Genomic DNA, 20272 nt, shown 5'->3' on the forward strand with positions numbered 1-20272 from the left:
CAGATAGAACATTCCCATTCCTGAACTTCTGACAGTGCCACAGCCAGCACCTTTATCCAGTGTCGGTCCTTATATCCCTGACTGGTCTGGAGCAAAAATGAGCAGAAAGCACCAGTTTACAGTGAGACCCACTGATGGGGACAGTTTTGGGTGAGGAAGCATAATATCATGCTGCAAGACTGCAAAGTGGAGCCCAGAACCACTGAGAGAGTAGGAGAGGAGAGTAGCTATGGTGAGCAACACAGGCTGCAGGATGTGAAGATGATCACAAATGTTTGTTAAGCAGATTCTGCCATGACACCCCTCAGCTCCCCTCTCACATATGCCTGGAAAGCTCTTGACTGCCTGTAAAAGATACTTGCTCTGTAGCCCATGGGCTACTGACAGCTAGAAACACAGTTGTGTCCATCCCACAACAATTTTCCCATAAAGATAAGCTCTTCTTCAAAGTGCCCAAGTTCAGCTTCAATTAGAGCCATCAGATGCTGCTTCTCAGCCATCTGCCTTGGATTTCATCTGGCAGACAGTGTTTCTTTACTCCTGGTCTAACACAGCATTGCTGCACACTGCTATCAGATGCCTTGCTCCCCTCCAAAGTGGCCATGGCTCAAAGATGGCTGGGAGTTATTACTAAAGGGTAAGGAAGCTCTGCAAATGCACATTATGTGCATCTGGGAGGCATTCCAATCCTGACAACATCAACAGATAAATTCCAGCTGTGCTTCCTCTGAGCAAGACCTAAATGGTTGCATCTTCATTTTTATTCTAACACAGCTTTTCTTGTGTCTACTTAGCTCTCTTTTCCTTTACATAAAGCATTTTAAATAGTTGCCACTGCTGCTGCATTTCAGCTGGCTCTCAAGTTAAAATAAATGGCCAAGCCAACACAAATCCTGCCAGCGAGAAGCTCAGGCCTGCTAAAAGCAGCCTTACCTTGGATTAATGTGTTCCCAATGCTTGAAAAAATTCCTCGGAAACACACTGAGTTGTTGCTTCCACCAATCTTACACAAGCAAAGGCCTTGGATACCATCTAGGAGAGAGACAAGGCAGAAGAGATCACCAAGATTAATCATCCAGGAGTGATGCTGGGAGAATGCTTGGGTTAAAAGAATAGGGGAAAAAAACACATTTCAAGTTTAGGAGAGGACAGCTGCACTACATGGCCAGTTCCCAGCATCTCTGTTGGCCAAAATGGCTACAGGCCAGCTGTCTCTACTTCTGCAGGGAACCAAATTAGCTGTCATCTATACAGCAAAATGAAGCACAACAGCACCTGAGGATTGAATTGTGACAGACTTGACACATCTTGAACATGGCAAAGAAGAGCCTTGCAGCTGGGCACGCTCCAGTGTGGAGAAGCCCAAGAGACTTATCTTAGCTGTCACTGAGCTAGGGTGGGTAGCAAAACCAGGGAAGCCTGCTGAAAACCAGAATATAGACATTGGTGATGATGCTGCAGCTAGCACGAGGGAACTTGGAGCAGGTTGACATATGTATGCTATGTCACTTCTACACTTTGCTGCAAAGAAATATCTTGTCAGCATCAAAGACAGATGTGATCATGTCAAACCAAGGCAGAATTACTGAGAGAGCCCTGAAGAGTTCATGACTGGAAGAGACAGAGATAGACTGGTGCACAGTGAAAGGCTGAGAGAAAAGTAGAGTGAAGCAGAGAGAGAGAGAGAGAGAGAGAGAGAGAGAGAGAGAGAGAGCGAGCTTCCCTTGTGCAGGGTTGCTGTGAGGTTAGGGATGGGAAAGGCTCACAGGCTCTAGTCCCAGCCACATCGTATGGCTTTCACCACCTCATCACAGAGTTTGATCCAAGCCTCCTGCACATCCAGGCAGAAGACAGTGCCAAGGCAGTTTTCCAGCATGTACAGCAAGGACTCGCCAACAGTCTGCAAATCAAACAGGGAGGCATCAGGCTCAGCGTCAAACACTCAGCCCATTCTCTTGCTTCATCACTTTTTTGGACTTCTATTGTGGGGCAGCCGCTTCCTCCCACCACCAGCCAGCAGACCAAGCCACCCCCTTCTCTGGCTGTTCAGAAGAGCCCCAGAGCAAGGCTGGCCCCTGTTCAGGAGCTGGTCCATGCTGTGCCCTTCCTCTGCCCTGTGCTGGCTCTATCCCCAGGTCAATGGGGAGCACAGGCTGGCTGGGAGCGAGGTTTGACACAACAGAGAAGCAAGAATATATGCACGTAATACCAGGGGAGAGATATGTATCTATCCCCTGCAGCTCCCAGATGCAGGTAGTCAGCACAGTCCACCACCATTTCTGCCCATACTTGCTGGCAGGACTGAGGTAAGCAAGGGTTTGAGATGAAGGCTACTTCTGCCTTACTGCTACAGAGGAAGAGGGGATGAGTATAGAGCACTGGATTATGCATGGGAAAATGCAGAGACTGAGGTTCAGACACCCCACACTGGTGCAGGTGCAGAAAAAGATATTCCCATTCCCAGGCACTGTGAGGTTTGCCTACAGTGTCTGATGATCTAGTGCCCAAAGCAAAAGCTGAGGCTTCAGGAGAGACTGCAATGTACTGAATGGCGGTCCTCCTCAAACTGGGGAAATATCTCATTCCCCTCTGTCCTCTTTCCCTGGTCTCGCTGAGGGCCAGTTGGCAGTGTAGTGAGCTTGAGGGTTTTCCCAGTTAAGCCAACATCACCACGTAGGTATGGGCAGCTTGGGGGCTTTGCTGGGCCACCAGCTTTCTCACCAACTGCTGAAGCCAGCCGGTGAGCACAGAGGGATTGTAGCAGCCACAGATAGGGCTGCACAAACACAGCTGTTGAGGCAGCTGAGCAAAAGAGGATGCCTCACCAAAAGAGATTCAACCTTCACACCAACTGTCTGGTGCTTCTTGTCAAGAGCGCAGAGATTCTTCCAAGCATGGTAAGTTCTCCAGGTGGTTCACAGCAGCATCAATCACCAACATCACCTGCAGGAGCACAGCCAGGCAGAATGGCATTAATGGCAAGGCCATTAATGGCAATTGTGGCAATACTGGCAAACCCACTCAGAGGGGCAGGCTGACCCTGCTGCTCCACCCTTCTAGCCTCATGGTCACCATCACCTCACAGCACTGCAAATGCTTTTGCTTTCCTCTGCTCTGTTACGATGCACTGGCCAGATACCAGCACATCTAGTGGGAAACTGTTCTCATGCAAGGCAGTATGTCTCACAACTTCCTCCTTGCTAGGAACATCCTCTCCTCCTTCCAGTAAAGGGAACCAAGGGAGCCCATGCTCCCCCTCCCGATTCTGCTAACCCTTCAGCTCTCAGAGCTGGGCCCTATCTCCAGCATGCTGACTGCAACACCCCACAGCCTGCCAAGGGCACTGCCAGCAGTGCTACAGCAAACAGCTCTGGTGACTCACCAGGGCCATCATTGTCCCAAAGGAGGCAGAGTAGCTAATTGGCTAAGATTTAACACTGGTGGGGTCATTACAGCTTTTATGACCCTTTTATGATGACAGATCCCTCCTGAAAGATGGGGAGAGAATGCTGCGAACACTGGTCAACCATAAGGCAACTAGAAGTTGCTAAGGTAGTGCAAGTGTGAATCAGGCAATTGCAGTTCTAGGACAACCAAGGCATTTTGAAAAGATGGGCTGGGTAATACAGCCAAGAGACCTTGTGTGGCAAAGCAGGTACCACTGTGGTCTCCCAGGAGCAGGCAGAGTCAAATAGGAACTGAGCAGAGAAGGGTTAATGAGGGTTGAAGGGCAAAGAGAGGACCAATTTAGGAGAAAAGATTAAAGCCTAGCATGGCTAACCTGGCAAAGCCAAGGGGTGATAGAATTGTGCTCTATAATTTCAACAGGGAAATTATCTCAAACAGCAACAAAAAGCTGTTCAGCTTATTAAGAAATAACGGCAGAAATAAAAATGGGCCTAACTTGGCTGATAAACAGAGGCTAGAAATAGTAAAGAGCTTGTAGCTATCAGAGGAGAACAGTCCCCAAACAGTCTCTTAAAAAGAATAAAAAGGGGCAAAACACCGAACCAGCTTAAAGATGAAGCTTGACAATTTGTGGAAGCCTTTCCACACCAAGGCTATGCTCTGCCCCATGTGGCTACATTTCAGGGTTCAGGAAAGGCATTCTGCTTCATTGGATATAATTCTTTCTGTGTACGAGCTCCTGCAAGATCACCATCAATTCTCTCTCCCTGTTCAGGAGAAGGCAAATACATATCACAGCACTCCCCAAGAGGCTAAACAAGAGGTGCTCTGGGCCCTCTGGCTCTGCAGCTGCACTGAAAGCCTCTACAGAAGAAGTGGCTCCACAAGAGCTTTGCCCACTTCTCAACTTCTCTGTGTCACCTCCTGCTCAGCACATGGCCAGAGGACTTCAGTCCTTGTCTCAGCAGAAGTATCACACAAACGTGATAAAAGAAAGTAGCTTCCAACATTCACAAGAGGGAAGTGACCCTGAGGTTAGAGCATGGGGATCAGTGCGGCACTCTTATCCAGCACAACCCATATCCTCGTTCCCTCCCCACTGTTTTCAGGTACTCGATCCTGCCACTAACACCTCCTGCTACTGCAAGAAATTTCTTATTGTTGTTGTTGCAAGAGTCTTTCCCTGCATTCCCCACGGTCAGATATCCAATGGCCCAGAATCATTGCCTGAATGGCTTCCTCTTCACAGGGGTGTGTGCTCCAGCCATGTTGTGACCCCTCTCTCACCTCCCTAATGTGATCCAGGAACTCAAGGGGCAGAGAGGCATTCCTGAGGGCTGGCAAACTGCTTGCAATTGTACTGGAAAAGGGGCAACAGATCAGGGTCCAGATCAAGCAATCTGCAACAGTGAGAGAGAAATCCCCATCTTCTCTTTTCCTCAACTTTCATTTCAGAGTCCCCCTCATCCCAGAGAATAACCTTGTGACCAACATACCCACAGCCCCCCTCTGCCTCCCTTTCCATTAGCTGATCCCTCCCCACCTGGAAAGGAGGCAGAAGTTCTGAAAAGTCTTAGTTTGGGGCAATCCAGGTTATTAACAGTCAAAAAAAAGTCTCCATATCAGGCACAGGGTCCTGAGATCCCTGGTCTCCAATGTGTTCATGGCACCTGAGGATCACTCCCAGTCCACTGGCATTCTTCCTAGCCTGGTCCTGCTCCCCAAAATCCTGTTTGTCACTTTGATTCTTCCTATTCACACTTCACAATCCTTTTGAGGCCCAAGGCTGTTAAATGTGGGGAAAGCCTGCAAGCTTCCCAATTTCAGAAAGGTGGAGTGTAACACCTCACTCTCCCACAACATTACTAGTTCCCAGTTTATCTCCTGTCAGTCTCCTCTGCCAGCAGGTGCTATGCACATATGGGTCTCAGTAGGAGCTACCCAGGCACGTCTAATGGGCTGATGCCGTCCTTGGAGACCACGGAAAATTCAAGCAAGACAGTCTCTTTTTGCTCTCATGTTCTGCACATTAAACTACCATGTCCCTCACCCCTTTGCTAAAACTTTCAAATGTTGCTCTCATTAGTCACAATTTTTTTGTGCAAAGTTTGGCTCATGACTGCAATGGCCCTTTCCAGGAGCTGGCCATCAGCCCTTAGACTGTGCTTTTTAAATGAATTTTCATGGATTTTTTTTTCCTTTTTCTCTTCCCATAATTGAAACATTAATCTGCTTAGATGAGACAAGGAGTTGGGTTTCAGATGTTCCCGCTGACATACCATATCCTTTACTTTGGGATGGAATCTCTCCCCAGTGGCCAGGTCTTTGCCTGGATCTGGAGACTGCTATGTCAATTAGGAAGTTGCTGATACACTCCACAGATTTGATTATACATACAGCTTTTCAAATAACAGAAATATCTTCCTCAGTGACAACGTGTAGAAAGGCACAAAGCATGCCTGCTGCCTATTTCCTTTGTTCTTCATCTTCTCCATCTCCCTGTAACAAAGTCCTGAAGTATACAGGGCCGCAGAGCAGGGGACCTTCCCCACACCTCTACCCTGCAGCAGCTGCAGCTAAATATTAGAGGGGCTTCATCACCATGCTTCGACCTTCTGTCTGCAAATCCCAACCAAAGGAACAAAGGACTGGGTAACAGAGCCAGTAAGGAGCCACTGACAAGCAAAAGCAAGCATTTCTCTCCAAGAAACAGAGCCCATTCACCCCAATGCCACCCACCAGGTCAGTGCAGGAGGGCAGTCCAGGGCTGGGATGCTTGTGCCAGCACCCATGCTGCCCTGGGCTGCCTGCTTCTCCGGGCATCCATCGCTCACCTGCTGAACAGCACCATGCTGTGCTGCACAGGGTCGTTGTTCACTCACGACCAGCTCTCGGATCAATGCTTGTTGCATGAGAGACAGCACTCCACTCTCCATGGCAGGGGGACGTGGAGCAGGAAGCCTTCTCACTCCTGCCCAAGGTCCCTGCACGCCTATGCAGCAGGTGGCTGTGACCAGCCCTGGCACCAGGAGCACACCTCCTTGCTCTGTTGGGGCCCTGCTGCTGCCCCATCACAGTCACATGCCTGGCAGGTGCCACTCTTACATCACGCAGCTGGACCGTCCTGGCCCATGCAGCACAGAGCCCCCAGGCTGTGGAGCAAAGCCTTGTGGGTGGTACCTTGTGCAGGTTGGCAGAGCCAGCTCTGTGGCACCACCTCCCTGCCCGTGCCACCAGGTGGCCCTGTCCTGAGGAGGGCAGCAGGCAGCACCGCAGTGGCCAGCAAGGCTGGCTGCACCCGGCATTCAAAGGGACAGCACCCTTCTCCCACACAGGGCTTTTAAACGGCCTCACAGAGCTCACTTTACATTTCCATTTCCCATAAAGAGGGGGAAGAAAAAAAGACCATCTCCTAACACCAACCCCAGGACTTTCAGCCACAAGGCAGAGTAGAAAGTTTAGCTTATTCATGGTTGAAATTTTCTGATCAGCCTGATTTTACAAAAGGGATAGCACAGCAAAGCAATGCTAGCAAGGAGACAGGGACTCAGCATACTCGCTAACTCTTCAGCACAGCTCTCCATGAGTAACTTCACTTTAGAGGTCTTCAATGACATGCTAGAGCTACACCATCCATCCTCTTGCTCTGTGCTACTTCCTCTGAGTCAGCTGCTATCTCCATGGGCAGATGCAATCTAGACATTGCACCATCCTTGCATAATTTAAGAGGATTTAAGCCAATTGAACCAGGCAAAACTATCAATAGGAGCTCAGAAGACAGTTCACATCTGTCAAACGTGTTCAGGATGCCAACATCTCTTTATTGTTCAGATGAAGGGAAGCACTGCAAAGGCAGCAAAGACAAAACAGAGAGCAAGCAACCAAGGTCTCAAGCAGCACAGCAGAAACCCAGCGTACCAGGAGCAGTCATACAAGCTGAGCTTTCCAGAAGCATCTGAGCAACACAAAAGCTCAAATGTTTCTGAAATAACAGTTGTGCTGAGTTTACTGCAAGATTTGGTACTATACACAGGACTCATTTCTTTTAATTAGCAGAGAAGATGGAAAACAGGGAACCAAATCAGGAGCACATTGATTCAGTGTAAGCAGCAATGGGGCTCTTCTCTTTGGAGCACTGATGTAGGCAAGTTCAATAGCACAATGCTACATTATCAGCTCCAGTCCTATCTCATCTCCCATGGGCCTTCCTCCTAAAGGGCCAGTTCTCCACCAGTCTAATGGCACTGCTTGCAGTGACAGCAGGAGACTAGACCTTTGACACCTCTACTGTCTCCTGTAAATTCCCATGCTCAATACCATCATCCTTCAGATTATGGCTGGCATGTCCAGGGAACATTTTCACTGTTGGTCAGTGATGACTGCATTAGATGTGATGGATGAGACAGTGCTCATCAGAGCTGCTCAAATCAAATCTGCAGATAAGACAGTGGGAGAAGGAAAGTAACATTGATATAGACAATTGTGTCTCTCTTCTGAGCGTGTGTGTCCCTTTGCTGCTACTCTGGGCATCAATACAGTTTCAGGAGAACAACTCTGCTCTAGACCTGCTGTCTCTTGGCACAGGACACCTTCCCTGGTGTATGTAGCACAAGACACACAACACCTAGCTCCTGGTAAGCCCAACAGGATCCAGGCTCTGGTCTCACACCAGCTTATTGCTATAGCAATGGCTTTCTTTTGGCTCCAGCACAGTGGGATGCAGGACAGGACAACCAGCAGAACTGCCTGTACTGAAGGATGAAGCTAGATGGGGGAACAGGCTCAACATCACAAAGACCAAATCAGTGCATCTGACTGGGATTTGGGGGAAAAGAAAAAGAAAAAAAAAAAAAAAAAAGAAGAAGAAAGTCAGTGCATTTTCAGCTGAGAACAGGAACTCAAAACACTTTCAGGTAAGAAAAAATGGTCAAAAATCACTGATCACTGTTAAAAATGCAGCATTTTAGCTTTCACAGTAACTTTTCAAGAAAAGCCTGAAAAAAACACAATCTCTAACATGTAAATTCTTGGAAAATAGGGGATAAATAACAAGCATTCAGCATTAAAGAACAGTCATGAATTGCAAAGCAATATTATTTTGGAGGCTTGGAACATGCAAGTTGACAACACTCAGAGTTCCTGATTTGGCCACCATCTCCTGATCCACAACAAGCTCGCATTAAAATCAGTCTCTGGGCTGTATGGTTGCAAAGAAAACATTCACAACAGGAATCAAAGGTGAATCAGTGCAGAGATACCTGCTGAAGCTGCAGGGATTCTGAAAGAACAGTCAGCAGAAAGGGGGAAAATACTAGGTTAATCTAAGCAGGCAGAATAACACAAAGCCCAGCAATGACAAAGCAAACATTAACCTTCAGCTATCTTGTGGGCTGATCAAGCACATAAGTAAAAAACATTAAGTGTCATCCTATTTGCATCTGCACAAACTACTTCAAATGATATTTCAGATTGTAGTCACAATGACAGCCATGGTGCTTTAGCAGAGCCTGGCTGAACATTTCAATCTGATCCTACTAAAGAGGGAAAAAACAACAAGACAGCATTGTGCTAACAGAATGCTGTAAAGGAGAGAGGAGAGCCCTAACTAGATGCAGGATACCAAGAAACAGATTCAAAGGATATACATGCAATCAGAGCAGCACCATGGCTGAATATTTGCCTAGCAACATTTTGGATATATTCAGAGGTGGATGAAAGGAGAGGAAGAGAAGCACCACTGAAGTAGGTTATTGTTGTAAGAGTGATCAGATCTTGACTATGAGCAAGCTGGATACAGAAAATAGACACACTTTGGAGGTGCAGGAGATGAAGATGGGTGAAACAGGGAGACAACATGGTGATTCTTCCTAAAGCTTAGTTGGGATCTGAGATGCCTTCCTTTGGGTCCATGCAGCTGTTGTACCAGGTATCATAAGGCCAACAACTAAATCCAGATTTAGCTGTCACTCCTGATGAAAAGGGTATCTCAGGCAATAGCAGTGAAACCATTGGGTAATGGGAAATAATGGCTTTTGTCCAAAGTTTTGCCATACCCCATTCACACTTTTTCTCCATGCTGCAGATGGTGGCTGCATGCTACATGATCACACACGCAAACAAGATACAAATGCCAGAATTAGACTGGCCACTAATGGCTGCAACAAAATTGCTGAGCATGACCTGCCTTCTCCTTCCATGGTTTGTAATGGTGACATAAGAGACAATGGGCTGATGATATCCTTGCCTGTCTCTTGGCACCTACCCCCCACACTGGTGTTAAGTTCAGTAAAGGCTGAGAACTGAAGAGAATTAATTCCTTCTCTACCCGTCAGCAACAGGGGTTGGGCCTCAGTAGGCCCAGGTAGGGTAGGATCACATTTAGGGGCAGTTTGCTTGCCTCTTTGCATAGGTAATCTATTCTTTCATTGCCTTCTGCCATTGTTACTTGTTCTTTCCATTGAAATAGGAAAAAAAAAAACCACACAATTTTATTTTTCTGTGACAGAACAGGTCTCCTAAGTAAAGGACAAGGGAGCTCTAAGGAGGGATTTGAGGTAGGAGACAGCAAGATCTCTGTGTAAGAAACATGTGAAAACCATTCCTGTGATTTAAATGAGCGAAGATTCAGGAGATGCAGTGCTTTTCTCTGCATGCAGAACAGCTTTTCCCTCGCAACTATGTCTCTGTCAGAAGTTTTTCCTGCTGCTATGGCATTGAGGTGTAGTCCAGAGAGGATATGAAGTACAAGGGAAAAACAAGCAAGCAAATCTGTCTTCTTGTTCAAGTGTTTAGCAAGCCTTCAGATGTGAAGAATCATCTAGCATGCATCAGGAAGTTGGGCACTGTGAAAGCTTCCAGTCTGCAGTTTCCCTCAGTGGTCCCCAACTCCCTTGGCTCTATGTATCTAGCCTGGCAGCTCAGCTCCTTTCCAAAATGTTCTTGGATTTCTGTAAGACTTTCTACGGAGCTGTCATAAGTGAAGAGGAACCAAGTCACCACACAGACTGTTCCAAAATCACTGTTAGACCATTTGGAGAAAGGGAAGGCAGATTGCCAGTGAAACTCAATGACCAGTAAAGAAAAATAATAAAACCTTAGAAGAAAACAAGTTTATAATGTTAATTGGCAGAAGGTCTCATTATTCTAATCTACAGCCCCTTCAAATCACAATGTCAACTTTCAACTCCCCTTGCCAAGTGTCTGCTTTGCTTATTCAGCACCTCAGTCTACCCACTGGGAAAGAAACTTGTCCAGTCTCACAATGCAGTGTGACAGAATTGGGAATAACCCCACAAAACACCATTCCCCAACCCTGCACAAAGGGTTCAGGGCACCTAAAGTACGTATTTCCCTCCCCATAGACATTACATCAGCCTGGCCTAGGGATGACTATGCATGCTGCTGTGACACTGTCAGTTTTCATCTCACTTGCTGTACTAACAAAAACTAATTTCCCTTTGGATATCTGTTCATTTCCCTTCCTACTTTTGCAAGTCCTCATGAATAATGCCACTCTGATCTAGCTATGTAATGCTCCCTGCTTACCCTGGAGCCAGCTTCCTGGGCTTGGTTCATCCCCTTTCTCCCCTTTGCCCCCAGCCTCTGTTAGAAACTGCAGATCATGACGTCTCTTCTTCTCCCCCGGCCCCATCCTCAAGTGAGGACAGAACTCATGCAATCAGAGCAGCTTTCCCATCTGTTTTCTAAGCTACTCCTTCAGGATGCAATGCAGCACAGCTCAGTAGCAAAGCAAATCACAAAATGCAGTTGCATAATACAAAGCATTAAACGATTAAGGCAACAGCTGCAGAGCTCACTGGGAAAGAAGCTTGTCCAGTCTCATAATACTGTGTGACAGAATTGTGTCATTGTGTCTGTGGGGAGAGCAGGGCACCACTACCAATCTTGAAGATTTGGATTATGGGGACAGGGATAAGCAGAGGGAGAGGGAACATGAGGAAGAAAATTAAAAAGCAGAATAAAAAAAGTAAAATGTGTCATTTGCATTAAACATCTCCAGGTTCTTCTTAGATCTCCCATGGCCTGACTGCGGAAAAAAAAGTCTACAGACAGATGAAAATAACCCAAAGCATGACAGTGCATGAACCATCCGAAAAATCCAGAGGGGACCACACAGAGAGCTGACAGGGTATTTTCGACATGAGGAGAGCGGCTCTTGGAGCATGGCTGGCACCAGCAGATGTATTAGACCTTACCTAGGTTGTTATTCACCTCATGCTCCCTTTAGTAGAGCAATAATCAACTAGTTGCTACCCCCACCCCAATACTTCAGGAAGCAATCTCTGCCATCCCCTCTAAGTCATTTTACCAATGTGACTTAAAAAGTCACTTTACCACAAAGTCTCAACATACAAGTTGAATTTGATTGCAAGACACAACTACTGAGGTTGTCACTGATGGACCTGCACTCTAAGCTGGTGGGATGCACAGTCCAAAGCTCTCCAGCCTCATTAGCTCAATGCTGTTCTCCAGCTAATAGGGCCTTACAACCTGGTGTGCACTGTGTCAGCACAGTTACCCCACTTCTGTCCTACTTCGGGATGGTACACATGGGCTTGGACCAGCTTCTAGCTATTCTTACACTTCTGTATTAGATCACTCTTCAGCTGCTAAAACATCACAGCAAAAGCTTAGAGACAGGATGCTTCAGTCCCAGAGGAGCCACCTCCTCAGTTTCCCAGCTAGCTTTGTCTCATTTCACAAGTGCTGTCAGTGCTTCTCTCTGAAGTGCTCATTGAATGTTTTTTCTCTGATCTTGATTGTGTCTCTGCTCTTTCCTTCCTTCCTGCAACTGGAATTGATGCTATTGACCAGAGTGACTCCTACAATCACCTGACCTACAGTAGTTGCCTCCAAGAATAACGTCTCTGCTGTGATCTACCGAAACAAACATTTTGCTTCTAATTCTCTGGAGATCTTCAAGGCACGCCTGGACGCAACCCTGTCTAACACGCTCTAGGTGATCCTGCTGAGCAGGGAGGTTGGACTAGATGATCTCCAGAGGTCCCTTCCAACCTTACTGATTCTATGATTCTAACTGCACCTATTCCTTCATTGCAAGGCTATGCGAGCATTACAATCTTTCACCTCTGCATTCAACCATTTGCTTTCAAATTAAACCCCATGTGTTATTGTTTCTACGTGTGGGATCCTTTTTCGCTTGAGGCCTCTCCTCTTAACCCATCTAAGCCATTCCAATTTTTGGGCTCTGCCAAAAATATTTTCCAGTTCAATGAAGCTTTGTACCTGTTAACTCCAGAGTTAAAATCCATAACCACTGAATAAATATTTTGGTTCTGTCTTGAAGAGAATGATGTCACATCATAAAGCACTTTCCAATCCATTAGTAACTATATAGGATGTTAAACAGCATCTATTAGAAATAAAAACTTTCAAAATAAGCAGGCACAGATAGCTTGCACCCATGAGTCCTACAAGAGCTGCCTGAGGAAATCGCATCTCCAATCCACTTGTATCATTTTTTAGATGATCCTTGGAATACCCAGAAATTATATCAGAGTTTAGAAAAGAAAGAAGTGCTAATACTCAAAAAAGCCAAAGAGGATGAAAGAAACTTACTTGTTTGGTAAAGGCATGGACAAAATAATGTAATAATGCCCAGCAGGGGAGCTTACTATGAAAACATCTGGAGTATACAACTCCTCAGAGCAATTCATCAATCCATACCTTTCCATCTTTGCTAAACACTGGACCAATTCTTGCTGCATCTTTTACTGCTTATGTCCTGACAGTTTCTCATTCTTTGATGCTCTTCATCATGTGTACCTCATTTTGTGAGGCAGTTTTTTTGGCTTTTTTCCCCTGTGTTAGTCTTTCATAGTAGCCATTAGTGATTTGACAGTCTCCACTTTCTATATGCTTCTCTTTTCTGTTTGAAGCCAATTAAGAATTTGTTATTTAGCTTCTAATCTTTAGTTTCTTACCGTTCCTGGTCTTGCTTTGCACTAGAATAGTTGGTGCTTGTGCTCTTTTTATCCTTTATTTAAATACCTCTCTTTAGACACGCTTCCCATGGGATTTTTACCTGCAAATCATTAAATTGTTTAAGGTCATTTTCTTCAGCTGCACTGGCTTTATTTGCACACAGTCTATAAATCTGAAGAAGGGAATGTACCATTTCACCCACTTTCACATTCTTATCTCAGTAGTTGTAAAAGCAATGAGGATCTATTTCAGCACATGGAATTGAAGAGATTGAGGCTAGAAAACAGTACATATTTTGGGAAAGCCTATGGGTAAACTGAAGAAAATGAGAAAAGAGGCACTAGAGATTTGAGGACTACAGAAAGCACCTTGCAGTGAAAGGATCTATTTGGTTAACAAGAAGAAGATTAAGCAGAACTTGAAGATAACCCACAATTTATATGAAGAGAAAACACTACATTGTTAACAGAGTTTTGATCTAGTTCAAGAATGTGTAATGGGATGATGGCTGGAATTCAGAAGTCTAGAAACTAGACAGATACAAAATAAGAAATAATGAAAATCATATATACCATATTTTTCAAATGGAATCTATCATCAGTGTCCATCCGTATTAGACCTCACTTACCTGGAGAAAGAAGCCATTCTTCCTTTAGAGGGCATGGAGAAGCAAAGCTTTGCTTCAGATGTTATCATGTTCTGAACAATGCTTCTTGACATTTCCTTATAGTCTTCTTCCCTACCCTCTAGAACGGCTTCTGTATCAGTAGTCCTTTCTTCCAGAAAGATGGTCCTAACCAGACATTATCCAAACATCAACTTGCACTTTTTGAAGCAATGTCAGGCTTTTCAGTAAGGTTTATTAGCCTATTTTATCACTTTGTGCAGGCCACAGCCCAGTTTCCAGCTGTTCTGGCTTGCTTCACTCCAACAGCCCTTGGGACATGTACAAATAAACCGACTGGTCCTCCAACATTGATCTGGGCGTGTTTCATAACTAGGACAGCCACAGACAGGAAGACTACTTTTTTTCCTTCTAGCTCCACCTCAGTGTTGCAACCTCATAAGCATACTATACTCATAGTATACATTACTGTCATTACTGCCTGGGGTGGAACCAGATTCTGATTTATAGTGTTGCCACTTTTATTCACAGAATCTTGTATTTAATTCGCAGCAAGGACCTCACTTGTATGAAACTGTGCATCAGTCTGATGTTACAGACAGTACACAAACTGTGTATCAGTCTGATGTTATGGACAGAATACTCCAAACCACAAATCACAGAAAAATTTGGGGCTCAATCTGTCAATTCAACTGCCTATAGGCAACATACCAGAAGTGTGAGGAATATATCAAATAACACATATTAAACATATCTACAGTTTAACATAGCTTTAATGCGAAGAGATTAAACCCACCTCAGCAAACAGTACTTCATTCTCATCCAAATGTACCAGTTTCATTTCCCATTGTGCTTACCAACACATCTCTTGCACTGCAGTAAAACATTGTCTCCTGGAATTACAGTCCAGCAATATTTGTTGATTATATATATAAAGTTGATGCTGGCCATGGCTTCTGTTGTATAGATCACCACTGGCAAATAAATAAATAAAATAAAAACTCTCCAATGGGTCCATTTAAACTTCATGTTGCTATTCTGGGGGAGGGAGGGTGAGAAAGAAAAGAAAGGGGGGGAAGATCTAGACTCAAAGAGTGTTTGAAAGAAAAGCTATTTATCACAAAATAAAATTCTAATTAGAATTCAAAGTTCTACCTCATTTTCCATGAGTTCCCGTACAAAATGCATTATAGCTCAAGAAAGCATTCTCCAATCTTTACTGTGCAGTGCAGTAACCATACCTCAGAAGAATAAGACGACAATCAGTTCATGGACTGATGCAGACAGACAGGGTTATCAGCAGCATTAGTAAGAAAGGTTCGGAATACAGAACAGGATTACAAAAGAACTCCTCTCAGCAACACTGCTCTGAACTTCTATTCAGTCACAGCTCAGCTCTTGGAAGTATGGCTCTTAACAGTTGCCCTTGTAAAACACAATAAATTTACCTGTCAGAGTTTTAGGACCAAATACAAATTCAACAGGAGCGGTTTTAGCACTAATATTTTCTCTTCTTAATTATTATCGGTGACATTCAATAGCCCTTTATATCCAATGAAAAGGGCATGAGGGAATTTAAGTAGTAAAGCAACTCATAAGCAACCATGAAACCCAGCTGTAAGTGCCTTGGAAAAAAGAGCAGTTTTCAGTCCTGACTGCTTGCAACCCACAAGCTCCTTAAATGGAGCAAGCATGCCGTAGAAGTATTGCTCTTATCCCCAAATTTCCCTTCCCAGTTGTCTTATGATGTTGTAAGAATCCACGCATTTTATCCTTCACAATACACACTGCGCTAATGGTAAAGAGGTCACTTGCTGGAAAGGGGGGATAAAAAAAAAAAGTCTTACTTACATTCAGCGGGTGGAGATGCAGGACCAGTGCTGGAGATGTTCACGTTGCCAGTAGGGACTTGACAGGAAGAAATAGTGTTCTAATGGTACTTGTACAGAGAGTGCCAACCCGGACCCTAAGTCACACAGGCATAGATAGCTCTGGAAGGAAAGTCACTATGCCCAGCAATGACGGAGAGCTTCAGGTAAATTTCTGTGATTCCACACTGAGTTCATACTCAAGTTCCCTGAAGATGATCGCCAGAGGTACGCAGGATGGACAATTTGCAGAACACCCCTGCCCTACAAACTCTCAAATAACACATCTTTTTACCTTTCTGTAACAAGGGTCTGGATTTACTGTCAGTGCACGTGACAGGTGCTTATTCACTCAGGATAATATAAGACATCCAGTTCTACTTTTCAGACACACTTTGTAAGAAATGGAAACACAGCCTAAAGACCAGAGAAGCAAAGAAATGCCTGTACTTTGTGCAGTACTTGAAGTGGAAGGAACAGAATGGGGATATAAATAGGTAGGTATTAATGCACTCTGTGCAACAACAAGCCCATCCAATTAAGATGCAAAAAGAAAATTCCCTGCAGACCAGTCTGGTGGTGACTTTCTCAGCTCACAGGCTTGTGAATAATGCTGGTGAGCAGTGCATGACACACCAAATCTTCCACCTGGAGCAAAGACAGCCTTGGCAAAGAAAGCATGACTTAAATCCTCCTCAGTCACACCTCTGTCTCATACACAAGTAGCCTGCTCCCTGGAAACAGGTCAGTTGCTGCTGCAGGAAGAGGTGTGTACGGGTATCCTGAAGCAACTGCAAACAAAACCCTTTTCAGATAGATGGATTGTCTAGGATAATTTGGATGTGCCTAGAGCCCTCCTGTCCGTTTATCAAAGACGGAAGAATTGAAAACAGAGTTTATATGGGGGGGGGGGGGGGGAAGGGAGAAAAGAAAGAAATGGGAACCTAGAAGCCTGCAGCTTTTTGCAATTTGATTCCATAGACGCACAGTTTGATGAAATACTTTGCTAGTGATAAAAAGAGCGCTGTCAGGTAAAATTCAAAGAGAGCAGCTGCTTTAGTGAGCAGCTTCTTCTGGCCTTGGGAAGGATCATTAGCTATTTTCCACATGACTGGGGAACAGGATTCATAAGCAGTCCTCAAGATGAACCTGAACTCGTTCCACAACCGAGAATGGAAAAACTGAACTGAAACAGCTCAAATTACACTCAGAAAGCAAAAAGAGTGCCCTACTCCAATTGCTTCATGCCTGCTCCACTCTGAGACATATAATGTAGTGTCAGAGTCAGTAAGGGAATCAGCATTATTATATCTTACTGGCCTCATAAAATATAGGCTACTATTTTGTTTTCAGCTATGACCTGACAGATTTCTTTTGAGAAGCAAATATTGAGGGAAAAATTCTCAGCTAAGATAAATTCCCAGGCTTTCTCTACTGAAAAAAAGAATAGAGCAAAATCAGTTTACACTTCCTTGCAAATCCATCCCTTGGACTCCAGAAGCAGCAGATGAAATGCATGCCCTCTTAATGTCTGCCTCTAGTCTTCAAGTATAGACCTTTCAGTACTCTTAATTCCAGATGGAAAAAAGAAATGCTGCTGGAGGCTGCTTCCTCTTGTGGGATATCTAGACTTTTCTCCAGTGTATGCCTCCATCCCATTACTAGTATACAGGACATAAAAAATGAATTAGCCCCAATGCTAACCAAGTGCTCTCAACAGCAGATTTCAAAATTGTCCATACTAAATTAAAATAACCCTTTGTTTGTATTGAAACAAGCTGAGTTTGGGCACAGAAAGTTGAATCAAGGAATTCACTGGCTCGTCTTCCTCAGGTAGCTCCTACAAAGCTAATTCTTTCATAACCACTGCACTAATTGAGGCTACTGAGGTGATTTTTAATTCCCCACACTTTTAAGTTGATGAGTAAAGAATTTCAGAAACTGTAACTTCAAAACACTCACAAATTTCTTAGCTTTTCCAGTTAGTGATTATGGCAAGAACGTGATCACGTGTGCTGAAAAATCCATGCCTTTAATCCACGTCAGTCTCTTATCAGCCCCTGTGGCAATTCCTTCCCACAGCAACGAGGCCACTGTATGGAAAGCTCATATTCATGATAGCACAGCATTAAGCAGATAATCTCACCAAAAAGAGAAGAAGCCGAATCTCATTGCTACAAATGCAGCAGAGCACTGTCTGCCTGTCATATTGCCAACAGCTAACAAGTTGCAGCTGCTGCTTTAATTCCTGTCAGACCTAGAAGGATTTGAAGAAGTTTGCAACCTTCTCCCTCACCCTTCTTGCCTATATATCATCTCTGTGAAGCCCTGGTTCAAGCAGGTGGGAACACTTTCTGCAATAGCAAATGAAAAAGAATCATCAAATCCAGTAGCTAGTTAGCATAATGACTTCCCACCACGAATTATCAGCAGGTAATTAATTCAAAACCTTTTGAATCAAAAGCACACATCCATACCATCTGAGTTAGTTTCTATAGAAGTCAGCATCTGGAGGTAGATGTGACACTCCAAGCCAGAACCTTACGATAACAAGCGGCTGCCTTACTGAACAATCCTCTATTAAATGGATCCTCTATCAGAAAGGAATGAAATCAAGCCTGATTAGAGTCTCAGTGCTGTACACAGGACAACCACCTTGGGGATAATGCAAAGGCACAAAGAATTCTAGGTTCAGTAAGAGAAAGAATGCACAATTCGTGTTTGAGAACAGACACATTCACCTGCTGCTCTCCCAGCAACATGTGTACATCATTTTGATGCAAGCCTGAGAAGGACTCTGAAATGACAGGCTTGAGTTCCTTGATACCTACACAAAATATTACTTGTTGAGACAGAAACACAGCTAGAGTTTAAGTGTCATTTGCTTTGGATGTTATAAGGTAGTAACAGTAAACTGTGACAACAAATTATAATTCAGGCATTAAGGATGGGAGACTGAACGTAAAGAACATTCAAAAGGCCCAAAAAAGAACCATAACAGTAGAGAAAGGAATCAATAACCAACAAAAAGTGTTCTGCTTTCTAAGGAGGAGTGAATTCAACATCCAATGACACCTAACACATGAAGAAATTTGCCTGGTATCACATTTCTTTCAATGTAGTATTTCAGTGGTCAGCCGTCTATGACAGGGAAATTGCTCAGTATAGCAATACGGTGTGCAAGTGGCACCCACAACCAGTTTTGCAGATGCCATATTCATTAAGATGACGCCTTCCTCCTAAAAGTACAGATACTGGCACTGGAACAGCTGAGATTAAAAGGTGAATGATAGCTGTCAGTACAATTTCCAAGTTAGCGTTTTAATTCCTAGCCCATCCCCAAGGGGACCAGTCTTCACAGTACATTGGGGCAGGAAATAAATTACGTACTGCTTCCATTATAATTTCCTTTGTAGCTTCTTTGCAGTTCTGTACGAAACTGTTGAGCGCTGAGCTAAAACAGTTCAACTGTGTGTAGAGGCTTGCTGGGTAATCATTACAAACCATTAAAGGTGTCCAGAAAGCAAGGCAATATACAGGGATAAACAAACAACCTCGACTTCCTCTGTCTGCAAAAGGCCTGAGAAACAGACAAGGCACAGTGGCTCAGGGAGATTTCAAGTGGACACCCTTTCAGTTCAGTCAAATTCTGAAAGTAGAGGGTCAGCACAAAAAATGCAGACAGACAGTCAGGGCAAAGTGGTATAGAGATCCCCAGATACTTAGAAGAAGCTTTTTTTTTTTTTTTTTAGATAAAAAAGAAAAAAAAAGAGAGAGAGAGAGAGAGAGAGACTTGCTATAAAGGCTGTTAAACATGATTAAAAAAAAAAAAAAAAAAAAACATATCCATGCCTCAGACACTGACTCTCGAACTGCAATGGTAAATGGATTACAGAAAGACAACACACACACATAAACATCCACACATGTAAACATGAGACAACACACACCCTATGACTTGTACAGGGCTCACTCCTGGAAAACCACTGCTTTTTGACCGTAACAGGTTCTGACATATTGCTCATAAGAATAGATTTAAGTAGCTGGCTGCCCAGAAACATAACCTAAAGATTCACAACTTGAGTCTTCCTCAGAGAGCCTTCTTGTGGTCACCCTCTTCGTCTTCCGAAGCAGGCAATGCAAACAAAGGCCAAAGCAACAGGGCTCCTAGATCCAGAGTTCTCCAGAGAAGGCATTTTATAGTTACATGTCTTCAAAGCCCCAGAATCAGCCTGATATGCAGCAGATCTCACATTTCTGTCTCTGCTTCCAGGCTCCCTTTGCTGCCTTTAGAACTCCCAGGAGTCCATCCACTGAAGCCCTGCCATGGGGCTGCTTGGGTCTGAGGCCATGGGTCCTATCATGCCGTAGGACAGAGGATGGAAGAGGTAAAAGCTGTGGAAAG

The 20272-nt window shown here is 44.5% G+C and overlaps 2 protein-coding genes across 5 annotated transcripts in view; both read right to left on the reverse strand.

Annotated features, from left to right (window-relative positions):
- Positions 1–1771: 1771 nt before the first annotated feature.
- Positions 1772–6404, reverse strand: LOC134141633 (neuroglobin-like). The gene is given in 7 exon segments (XM_062577959.1): positions 1772–1900; positions 2826–2883; positions 2885–2943; positions 4696–4719; positions 4721–4808; positions 6243–6296; positions 6298–6404. Coding segments are annotated over 7 exon segments (459 nt in total). The 5' UTR covers positions 6345–6404.
- An 804-nt stretch (positions 6405–7208) lies between these two features.
- LOC134141660 (protein O-mannosyl-transferase 2-like) overlaps positions 7209–20272 on the reverse strand; it is a 38178-nt gene continuing 25114 nt past the window's right edge. For 2 of the 4 annotated variants that reach the window (XM_062578013.1, XM_062578012.1), the window contains exon 21: positions 14755–20262. In XM_062578013.1, coding sequence (XP_062433997.1) covers positions 20157–20262 — 106 coding nt within the window. In that variant the 3' untranslated portion in view covers positions 14755–20156. Of the gene's footprint in view, positions 8224–14754; positions 20263–20272 lie in introns of those variants that run through there. The other 2 variants (XR_009958689.1, XR_009958688.1) reach the window with 2 other exon arrangements.

Source organism: Rhea pennata, chromosome 5 (genome assembly GCF_028389875.1).
Source record: "Rhea pennata isolate bPtePen1 chromosome 5, bPtePen1.pri, whole genome shotgun sequence".
Lineage (NCBI taxonomy): Eukaryota > Metazoa > Chordata > Aves > Rheiformes > Rheidae > Rhea > Rhea pennata.